At 39.2% G+C, this 12,152-nt stretch overlaps 1 protein-coding gene across 1 annotated transcript in view; it reads right to left on the bottom strand.

Annotated features, from left to right (window-relative positions):
- The window catches only part of DNAH11 (dynein, axonemal, heavy chain 11), a 387,500-nt gene that overhangs the window by 181,347 nt on the left and 194,001 nt on the right, over window positions 1-12,152 (bottom strand). The window contains exons 46-51 of the mRNA XM_011973963.1: window positions 10,645-10,849; window positions 7,458-7,623; window positions 6,643-6,745; window positions 4,168-4,407; window positions 1,721-1,882; window positions 1,257-1,450 (exon numbers count right to left, since the gene is read on the bottom strand). Of these exons, the coding sequence (XP_011829353.1) occupies window positions 1,257-1,450; window positions 1,721-1,882; window positions 4,168-4,407; window positions 6,643-6,745; window positions 7,458-7,623; window positions 10,645-10,849 (1,070 nt within the window). The remainder of the gene's footprint in view (window positions 1-1,256; window positions 1,451-1,720; window positions 1,883-4,167; window positions 4,408-6,642; window positions 6,746-7,457; window positions 7,624-10,644; window positions 10,850-12,152) is intronic.

The raw sequence follows: 12,152 nt of genomic DNA, 5'->3' as shown, positions 1-12,152 counted from the left end.
TGTTTTCAATGATTTCTTTTTTCTTTTTCTTTTTAAGTCTTTGGCTGTTATCACTTATTTAAGTCTTTGCTGGTGTCAATGAGAGATGAAGGTGACTTGGACTACCAGAGCAGTATCAGATGTAAACATGTGATCAACTTTCTACACAGCAGTGGCAATGTTAAGTTGTTTAGCCCAGACAATGAACTGTGTCATCCCCATGCTAAAACCCATCCAACCACTTCTCACTGCACTTAGAATAAAATCAAACTTCCTTCTTCTGGTTACAAGGAAATACTCCTTATTGGTAAGGCCATTTCCTGCCTCTCCATTTTTATCATATTTTTCTCTATGCTGCAGCCTAACTGGTAGGCTTTTCTGTATCTTTTCTGTATCTCAAACATTCTTGCCTTAGGGTCAGATGCAATCTTATCTCTGTCTAGAATGTTCTTCCTCCAGATCTTTCCATGTGTAGCACCTAGTTATCACTCAGGTCTCACTTTAAATGTCACCTCTTCACAGAGATGCCCAGTCCCTCTTTGGAAATTCACACATTGTATTTCTCACAGAATCAACCTATTTTCCTTCTTGGCATGACACATCACTTTCTGATATTTTTCTTGCTCACTCTCTTGCTGAGTTGTTCATGTCCTTATAGATGTCCATCTTCATCGCTAATATGTAAGCTGAACTATAGAGGGGACTGGATTGTGCTCACTGCTGCTGTATCTCAGCACCTAGAACAATGTCTGATAGGAGGGGCTGTAGATGGTTGCACAGTCTGTGCACTACATGAGGTACCAGGTCTAGGAGGTGAGCGAGAACCTTATCAGCCATGCTCTATCCAAGGACAGGTGCCTTTTTCTAATTTTCTGCCAACACAGCATGAGCCCTCCCCCATTTTAAATAATTTGCACAAAATTGCTGAAAGGCTGGCAATATTCCTAGCTGGCACTCAACAAAACCTGCTTAATCAATGAAAATCAGTCCTTTGTCCCTTATGAACTATGTGACTTTGAACAAGTAATTTACGTTTCCACTTTCTTAATATTCAAGTAAAATAATGGATATGATGGCATCTCAGAAAACAGTGTGCCTATGTAAGACATTATTAAGAATGTGACATTAAAAAGCAACCCTCTTATACTTTAAAATTATATGTCAAACAGCAGATAAGAACTGGTGGTTCAGAGTGCTTAGTATGATCTATTGAAAAATGACAGTTGTGGATACCCAGCCATTCTTCCTTTTATGAAAAAGCATCGTGACTAACTCACACATGTTGCATGGCATCTTCAAATAAAACTAGGTGCATGGCAGCATTTAGTTCGTTGTAGTTGTCTAAGGTTTCCGTAAGAATCATCTTCAGCACTTCCCAGTCCTTCACTGGCATGTAATGTGGGTCCTTCCCTCTGTTAGCAAAGTGGCAATAGATGAGGGGCTGTTGAAGTAGCATGTGACTATCTATACCCTGCAGGACGAGAAAGAGAAAAATATGGCATGTCAACCATCCACAGAGGTCCAGCTGCGGGCAGCACGACCTAGCAAGAGAAATGCTTACAGACCCATGCATGGGTAGGTGGGTGGAATGTTCCCAAGCATAGACCAAGTGTATTCTGGAGTCACAGCCATTGCAAAAAGGTAAGCCCTTGTGCACCTCTCTCATATCCTCATCTAACTTTGGTCCCAATACCCAGTTGGTGTTGGAGTAAATAGTGACCTCTGATATTCACACACTTACTTCAAAATATTTATAAGCAGTTTCCAGCATTTTTTTCTGAAACAAATCACAATCTTTTGTGTCTATCAGTTTGTCTCCATAAACACGGGCAGATTCATGAAGCCACAGACGTATTAAATCAAGTGGACCTTTTAAACACTCAGGAGAAGCAAATAAAATCCCCTACAAGGCAAAAATGAGGGAAAATAACTTAAATTCAAAGGTTGATGACATTCCAAATAAGTTTAACACTTCTTAAACTAAAATGTGAATTTAGTAAATGCTTAAAAGAAATAGCATCAATAGTAATGTGCATGTTTGTGTATAAAAGTAGGTTTACTTTTTGAAAAGTGCAATATTTGAAAATTTTAGTATGCTTATACCCATTTTTAGGTATGCAAGTAAGACCATTTCAAGAGCCAGCACAGGTGTGAAATATCACATCTGAGTACTTGAGCCTATTAAGCCTTACAATGGACTAAGTTTACAAAACCAAAGTACAAACAGAAAGTCACAGTACTAACATGAAAGTCACAGAATTGTATTTTTTTTTTTTACTATAAAATCATTTGTTATCAGTCTAATCATTTCACAGATGAATTCAAGACCAAAAGTAAAGTTCCCAAATTCATACTTTATGGGTAGATCTGGGTCTAGCACCAACACACTGTGACTCTTGTGCCCACTCATGGTGCTTTCAGTATCTTAGATTCACATCCACTCACTCGTCATGGAGAGAGGCAGCTTACTCTGGATGCACAGGAGAATAGTAAGGGGGTTGTGGAGAATTAAGTTGCAAAAGGCTAAAAAATTATTTGGCAGTGTCAGGTGCAGCTGACAGGCTGGATATGAAGAGTGAGGAGGCAGTCCTCTAGTCCCATTTCACCTATGACCTCTCTTCCCTGTCCTTCCGAGATTAAAATTCTGCTTTTAAACAGCACGGTATTAAGCAATCTTTCCGGCAGGAGCTAGATACACAGACATGAAAAGAGCTGCTCCGTGTTCATAAGAAGCAACTGACTAATGCTGTGTTATGGACTTGAGGCAGTTGTGGAGTGATACTGAAAAGACGGTTATAAAAATATAAAGAAGTCCTATGGAGTTTTCATATTTAATCAATATACCACCTCTCTCACAAAAGAAATTTCAGCCATCCATTTGTACTGTACAGTGTAGACCGCATTAGTTGGATTTAAAAAAATAATTCCAGACTTTCAATTCCCTTTTCAGAATTTCCTAAGTCAAATACATAAACACTGTCCTTTTACCAGGTAAGCAAAGTAATTTTCAATATTAAACCAAAATGATCCAATAATTTAAAAATTACTATTTCTCTTAACATATGCTTAAAATCACACATAAATGCCTTATGCAAATACATGATCAATTATCCTTCTTACTTGGCACTCAGAACAGTAAGCACTCACTCACTCAATCTGAAGAGCCCAGACATCTACCTTTGCTTCCACTGCCAAGTCACCATATGCCATGGCCTGAATGGCCCCTACAATTCATGTCTTGAAACTTAATTGCCAATGTGACAATATTAAGAGGTGGGGCATTTAGGAGGTGACTAAATCATGAGGGCAATGTGATCTTATGAAAGGGGTGCTGGGCATTTGCCCCATTTGCTCTGTCCCTTCTGCCCTGTGAGGATGCACCACGTAAAGCACCATTTTGGAAGCAGAGACCAGGCCCTCACCAGACACTGAATCTGCCAGTGCCTTAATCATGGACTTCCCAGCCTCCATAACTGTGAGAAATAAAATTCTATTATTTACGAATTACCCAATCTCAGGTATTTTGTCACAGCAGCACAGACAAAGACATTATATGACTTGTGGAGAAGCACTGTTCTCATTGATGCAATGGGAATAATAAACCTGCCATATTTACTTCCTGAGAAGTTTATGAGTAAAGTTAAAGAATACATATGAAAGTATATAACCATAGTTTTAAGCTGTTTTATAAATGAACACCGTTAACAGTATGGCATGGTTTGGATGTGTGCCCCTCCAAATCTCATGTTGAAATGTGATTCCCAGTGTTGGAGGAGGGGCTTGGTGGGGAGTGATTGGATCATGGGGGCAGATCCTTCATGAATGGTTAGACCTTCCCCTCTGTAATAAGTGAATTCTCACTCAGTTAGTTCATACAAGATCTGGTTGTTTAAAAGTTTGGGGACCTGCCCCGACTCACTCTCTTGCTCCTGGCTCTTGCCATGCAAAATGTGAAATACTGGCTCCCCATGACCTTCCACCATGATTGTCAGCTCCTGAGGCCCTCACCAGAAGCAGATGCTGGGGCCATGCTAGTCCAGCCTGCAGAACCATAAGCAGTTAAACTTCCTTTCTTTATAAATTACCCAGCCTCAGGTGTTTCTCTATAGTGACACAAAAAGTGGGCTAATACATAGTATTATAATTATTTGTCTACTCAAGAGGCATAACACAGAGCAGTCAAGGTACCTGGAAGACGTTTGATAAATCTCTCAGATTAAAGATGTAGTGGAATTTAATAGCCGTGGGTAAAAAGTTACACATCATTGTCTGATGGAATGCTATTGTTGCCTGGATCAAAGTGGGGCCACTCCTGAGAACTGATGGAGCAAATGCTTGCTGTTGGAAGTGGAAACTAAAGATTTGGCCATAGATGGTGTTTAGTGCATCCAAAGATGGAAAATTGAATGCAAACACTGTGAAATGTCTCTGAAAAGAAAAACAAATATAAGAGTGTAAAGATTACGATTGTACCAGAAAATTGCAAAGACCTGATTTGTTCACTCCTCCCTGTATCCAGGCCCATTACCATGTAGCTTTTTAGTGTTCCACTCTGACTCTGGGGTAGGCCATGTGATTTACTTAAGCCAATAGAAGGAGGCAGAAGTGACAGTGTGCCAGTCGTTGTCAGAGGTGTATATTTCTACTTACTTTGTTAAGCCTCTGACTTTGCCATAAACTCTACAGGCCCTAAAGTATGAGAGACACATAAAGCAGGGCCATGTTGTCACAGTTACTCCAGCCAAAGCCACATCAAATTAACTGACAGTTTATCCCCAACATGCACAGATGAGCCTAGCCAAGATCAGCAGTCACTGAGCTCAGTCTCAGCTGAGTCCAGATGAATAAGCAACCACTGTATGCTACTGAATGTATGTTGGTGGTAGCTGTTTCTGTTGTCATGATTAAAAAGCTTATATGCGTACACAAAACGTGCACACAAATGTTTGTAGCAGCTTCCTTCATGATTGTCAAAAGTGAAAGCAACCAAGGTGTCCTTCAGTAGATGAACGGACAAACAAGCTGTGATGCATTCATACAGTGACTACTATTCAGCAATAAAAAGAGATGCACTATCAAGCCATGGAAAGACACGGAGAAATCTTAAGTGCATAGTTAAGCTAAGTGAAAAAAAGCCTATTTGGAAAGACTACATATCCTACGATTCTCACTACATGAAATTCTGGAAAAGGCAAAATGTATAGAAACAGAGAAAATATCAGTGCTTAAGGGATTAATATCCAGAATACATTGAGGCCTCCTAAAGCTCAATGACAACAAAATAACCCAATTTAAACATGAGCACAAGACTTGAATAGACATTTCTCCAAAGAAGATACAAAAATGAACAAGCACATAAAAACATCACTAATCACTGGGAAAATGCAAATCATAACTACGAGATACTGCCTCACACTCAACAGCACGATTGCTGTCAAAAAACAAAACAAAACAGAAAATAAATGTGTGTGAGGATGTAGAGAAACTGGGACTCTGATGCACTGTCGGTAGGGAATAAAATAAGGTATAGTTGTCATGGAAAACAGTATCATGATTTCTCAAAAAATTAAAGGTAGAGTTCCGATACAATTCATTAATTGTATTGCTGGGTGTACACCCCAAAGAATTAAAAGCAGGGTCTTGAAGATACATTTGTTCACCCATGTTCACAGCAGCATTATTTACATTAGCCAAAGTGTGGGAGCAACCCAAGTGTCCATCAACGAATGAATGACTAAGGAAAATGTGGTAAATTAGAATATGACTCGGTCTCAAACAGGGAAAAAATCTGCAACATGCCACAACTGGATGAACCCTGGACATTATGCTAAGTGAAATAAGCCAGCCACAAAAAGACAAATACTGGATAATTCCACTTATATGAGGTACTTAAAATAGCCAAAATCATAAACACAGAAAGTAGAATGGTGGTTGCCAGGGGAAAGTGGGGAGGAGAAAAAGAGGAGCTCAATGGATACAGAGTTTCAGTTTCACAAGACGAAGTTATGGAGATGGGTGGTGATCTTGGCTGCCCAACATTATGTATGTAGTTAATATTATTGAACTGTACACTTGAAATGGTTAATGTGGTAAATTTTATGTAACATATATTTTACAACAATAATAATAGTAAAGAAAAGACAAAAGATCAATTGTTACCAGGGACTCAGAGGGAAAAGAGAGAGGAATGAACTGGTTGAGTACAGAGATTTTGGGGCAGTGACACTATTCTATATGATATTGTTAACAGATGATACTTGTCATTATACATCTGTCAAAACCCATGGAATATATAATACAAAGAAGGAATCCCAATGTAAACTCTGAACTTCAGTTAATAATACTGTGTCAATATTGGCTGATCATTGCAACTAATGCAAGATGTTAATAATAGGGTAAAACAAATGGGGGCATTAAGAGAGTACATAGGAATTATTTGTACTTCCAGCTGATTTTGCTATAAACTTTGATATAAAAAGTAAAGTCTACTAATTAAAACAAAAAGGCTTATTAGAACCCCTGTCTATTGTTAGTGGGAATAAAATATGGTACAGCTGCCATGAAAAACATGCTTAATCAGATGTCCCATAGGAATCCTAATCTGTACTCAAAAGCAATACAATACAGATCTACAGTTTTTGAGTGCAGTATTCAACACCCTACCTGTAGCCTAGGATTGATGGTGAAGCTGCCCACCATTGGATTCATGCAGGCGACATACTGGCAGTTGTGGATTTCTTTAAGCATCACCTTCTGTCTATCATACCTGAAACACAGAAAATAGAACCTTAAATCCAAAAACTGGAGATGACAAAACAACAAAATATAACAGTTCATAAAGGACTTCATCACAGATTATCTCCTTATCTTTATAATCACTCTGCGAGGTTGACCTTGTGAGCCTTATTTGAGAGACATCAAAACTGAAGCTCAAAAAACTGAAGGTGACTTAACTCCTTTGATGCCAAAATCAAGATCAAGAGCTGCATCAATATAAACTATTACAGCTTATTGATTCTCATGTTACTCTGTAGAAGCTATCTTGTATCCACAGCAAGACTCCAATGGATGGGCTGGGGGCTGTCCCTATAGTTAACTGTCAGGGATTGATGACTACAGTGCCCAAACATTTACACCCTGCCAAATCAGATCAAGTTTCTCTTAAATAATTTGGTGTGAGTTAACACTTAAAGAGGACATGAATTCTGGACAGTCTTAACATTTCTGAGATACTTTTCAATCCAATCTTCCAAAGATACAAAGGGAAACTATTCCATTTAATACGATGAAAAGAGATACAAAGTAAACCCAAAAGATATTCCTTAGAAGAAACTGGTGATAATTCCACTTGAATTCATCCATAATAATTATTCATAATATTTTAAAAATTTTATTATCCATAATAAATATGGATAAATATTATTATCCATAATAATTATTAGATTTTGGGAGAGAGTAAACTACAGAGAATTGCTTACCAATGTCCATAATCAATATGCTGCCGGATCAGGGTGTGAGGCTGAACAGTGCCATATAAGTCCACTTCAGGCATGTTCATGTCATCGATAAAATAAATCAATTTTTTATTTCCTCCAGGACCATAGTTATGACCAGCTTTTTTCTCTAGGGGTTTCTCAAGAATTTCTGAAATAAACATATATTTCTGTCCACCAATCAATAGAATGTAAATGTTCTGTTTAGTCATTTTTCTTTTGTTCTTACCTTCTTCTGTTGATTTCATCTACCCCATGGTTTCAGGTATCACCTCTTCATAGGTTAAGAGACCTGACATGTGTCTCTGGCCCCTCCTTTTGTGTCATGCTCTCCTGCCAATCTCCCTCCTGTTGCCAGAAGTCACTCCACCTCTCCTTTATGGAGATTGCAACATGTGCAGCACGACATCACCTTGTCTACCACAGCTGAAACAACCCAACTCCTGATCTGTGTACTTCCTCCCCTGTACCCATTCTATATGGCCACTGCTGGTCCAGCTATGGCCTGGTCTCTCAGTTCTCTTCTCTTATCATCTCTGCAGGAGAGTCTGGGAACAGCTCAGGAAAGTCTCCCATACCTGTCTTCTTAGGCGGCTGGAGTGCAGAAGCACAAGAACAGTGTACGTAGACACTATCCACAATGTAGACACCATCCGTGTATAAATAAAGTTACATTTCTTCCTGTGTCTATATAACTTTGTGTCTATTTTTTAAAGTCCTGGGTGAAGGAAATCCAGAACAGTGTGTGTCTGAGATGTAGTATCTAATTATTTGTTGACTCTCCAAACAGACTGTAAGTATTTTGAGACCAAGGAACTATGTCATATTCATTGCTATACCACCGACAATGGCCACAACAAATACTTTTTTAAAATCAGCAAACGAATGAATGAACAAAGAATCATACAATAAATAAACATCTTTTCCAAGAGGCAGACCCACATTTCCAAACACTTGCTGAGCACTAATTCTTAGTAGCCATTACCATCCAACGTTCAGGCAACACTAAATCTGCCTCTTTTCCAACTCAGCTTAACGTCTTCTCTTCCTCACTCATAATTCGCCTCTTCCCTTTTGCCTCTGTGCTCTTGCTTATGGGGTTAACACGCCCAGACAGCCAGATGCAAAGCCTCCCAGTAATCTCTCTCTCCTAGTCCCGTGTTTTCCAACCACAGCCTATAAATGGTACTTCATGTCATTTCCATATGTTCCCAACTTGCCACCTCCGTTTCTACAACTCTGGTCCAGGGTCACATTACATATAGCTCTTATACTACTCAGGGGGACTGATCTCCCCACCTCAGATCTCTCTTCTCAAAAGACAGTGCCCACCTTGTCAGTTACTTGCTTCCCTATCAATGGTTCACAGTCCCCTCATTTTGTGTCTCAGCATTCTCTCCAGTTGGTGTGATCAACCATCGGTGGTTTCTTGGGACCGTCCCAGTTTTAACACTACAAGTCCCACGTTCCAGAAAACACTTTGGTCTTTTGGCAAACTGGATAGGTGGTCACCCTATCTGCAGTATAACTCCACATCAATAGCTTAGCCTTTTCCATATCTTCCACCCAATCACCATGCTACAGGCATCACAAGGATTCAATTCATTGATTGTGTCTCACAATTTTCTCTCTTCCATGTCTTTCCTTAAGCTGGTCCTTCTATCCTAATCTTCTTCTTTGCCCATTTGTCACCCCAACTCAAATGTTTGAAACCATAATTCTCTTTACAAGTATACTGACAACTATAGCTCTTTCTACTCCTCATACCAATAGGCCATCTCTAAATCTTATTCATGCCTGTATTCCTTTTAGGAATTAGCAAGATGCCCTCACATCACAGTCAAGTAATTTGTTCAACTACTGAACTGTAGTCTAATCTTCCATTTATAAATCATAGAGTCTTTCTTTCATATCTGCAAATGAAAAACATATACCCCACACAATGCTTGGGAAAAAGTAGGTAAATAATATGTATTTTCTGAAGAGATGAATGAAATAACTGGCTCTTTTTGGGGGACAGGTATCTCAATACATTTCCCAGGCTGGACTCAAACTCCTGGGCTCAAGCAATCCTCCGACCTCAGCCTCCTGAATAGCTGGGACTACCAGCATGTACCACCACACCTGGCTTGAGTTGGCTTTCTAAGGGTTCCATTCATAAAGATAAGGTGAAATGACTAATAAAAAGTTGATAGAAAAATCACTATTGGCTGTTAATGATGTCAATGAGTAAGAAAATGTATTATTATTATTATTATTATTTTTTGAGATGGAGTCTCGCTCTGTCGCCCAGGCTGGGGTGCAGTGGCCGGATCTCAGCTCACTGCAAGCTCCGCCTCCCGGGTTTACACCATTCTCTTGCCTCAGCCTCCCGAGTAGCTGGGACTACAGGCGCCCGCCACCTCGCCCGGCTAGTTTTTTGTATTTTTTAGTATTATTAGTCTCCACTGATATAGCTAAGAAAACAACATATATCCACATATAAACAGACACCTCGGAAACCCACATTCAGGACAACTCAATGGTTTTAATAAACAATTGGACATCAGAAAGTTTGGCTGCCCCCCAACAGAGACCCCTTTCTCTGCTGGAGAGTGACTGGCCTTCCAACATCAGCTCTGTGATTTCCCCTCTACTTCCCATGTCTCTTGCTCACCCTACCTAACTCTGGGAATGCCCCAGATCTGTGAGGTTCTTTTGATTACATTGATTAGTTATTCAGTAGTTCAAAATTAGTTCTAGTGACTTTAAGATTTCATTAATGCCTCTTGGTTCTGTCATTTACTCAGTTTTAATGAATTTATCCTAAATTAATCTCTTACTTGAAAAAGTAGCCAGAACATACCTCCTTGAGTATACCCTTATATTGGTAAGACTCCATGCAATTAAAGGTAACCAGTGGTTTTGAGGTACCTAATTAACACTACTGATGTATATTCTTGCTGCTCTAAAGCATAATCACCCAAATAAAGCCATGAGTGACACAAAAAGCCAAAATCACAACAATATTTAAAGAACGTATATTTAACAAGGATGATAAGTACAAATTCATCTGAGGCCCAAGCAACAACTCTAAATTCTAGGGAAAGGTATTATGAGTCTTTTGGGCCACATGTTCCCACCTTGATGATTTTTGATCCCTTGTTTCTGGAAAATAAACAGGTGCACTTACTTTGCAGAGCTGCGGATGTTGTGTAGTAGTTGAAAGGCACACGTGATACTATGTAATCCTGAGAGAGACTTGCCAATGTGTCACCTACAAAGACTGTTTTTCCCACTCCTGCATTTCCTACTAGCATTAGAGGTTTTCCTTTCTCAAGCAACAACTCCATGAAATATCTAAGACGAGTTGTCTCTGATGTGTGAACCAGAACTGTCTGGGAGGAGAAACAGAATGGAACAAAAATCAGAAAGAGAGAGCAAGCTCACGCGAGCGAGAGGCATTTCAAAATTATTTATCAAACTCAACACAGTCACTTTAGAATTGAGATCCAAATAATTCATAGTTCAGATTAGCACCCAATGGGAGAGATTCCACCTTATTTTCAGTTTTGAATGGTCGTTGTTCAGACTTTGTAGCTTGAGGGGAGCAATTAGATAATGCCATCAACGTACCATAAAGTAAACAATTGATTTATCATTTCCAAATTAAGTACTAGCCCCCAAGGCTCCTTATTTCAGAATACCTACTCTACCCAACATTGTGGTAAGCACAGAAGGGAATACAGTAAACATATAAGAAACTATCCAAAACATTTCAGGAGATGAGAAAATGTTCGAGAAGTCAAGACACACACAAACGAAAATTGGGACCAATTCCTTGGCCTCATTAGATTAAATGGCTAAATGATTCAGCATGCTAAAGGAGTTCAGTGTGGGAAGAGACCAGTTTAGGGAGAAATGATGGCTTTTAAGTGGAATATGAAGAAACCAAAACACATTTGAAACATATCATGCCTTGCTTTGTTAAAAACTAAAACTTAATTTTTATGTTTCAAAAATTGGCTATTTATGCACTCTATTACTTTACAGACAATTTGAAGTGGCTTACAGGAACACAAATAAATAAAAATCAAACTCAGGGAACACATTACAATGTAAGATCAGAACAAGAAGTAGATGTAGATATGCAGTAAACAGAATTTTGCTCAGTGATTAAAAGACACTGGGTTTTGGCACCAAAACAAAACACAAAATACAAAAGATAATTAATGATTTGTTGCATTTCTTGGTGTTCAAATTTAAAAGGAGGGGAGAATCTACCTGCAAGATTCATATTGTTTGTAAGAAATCCACATAAAGTCTATAATGGATGAAATTCTTCTCTACCTGGCTAGCATATACTAAACACAATGGAATATTGTGAGGTTTTTGTTTTTTTGTTTTTGTTTTTTATGTTGTTGTTGTTTTTGAGATGGAGTCTCACTCTGTCACCCAGGCTGGAGTGCCGTGGTGTGATCATGGCTCACTGCAGCCTTGACTTCCTGAGCTCAGGTTATTCTCCCACCTCAGCCTCCCAAGTTGCTGGGAATACAGGCACCTGCCATCATACCCGGCTAATTTTTTGTATTTTTAGTAAAACGAGGTTTCACCGTGTTAGCCAGGATGGTCTTGATCTCCTGACCTTGTGATCTCCCTGCCTCGGCCTCCCAAAGTGCTTGGATTACAGGCATGAGCCAC

Source organism: Mandrillus leucophaeus, unplaced genomic scaffold, assembly GCF_000951045.1.
Source record: "Mandrillus leucophaeus isolate KB7577 unplaced genomic scaffold, Mleu.le_1.0 Scaffold140, whole genome shotgun sequence".
Lineage (NCBI taxonomy): Eukaryota > Metazoa > Chordata > Mammalia > Primates > Cercopithecidae > Mandrillus > Mandrillus leucophaeus.
Note: the sequence above shows the minus strand (reverse complement) of the source record. Positions and strands in the feature narration are given on the sequence as shown.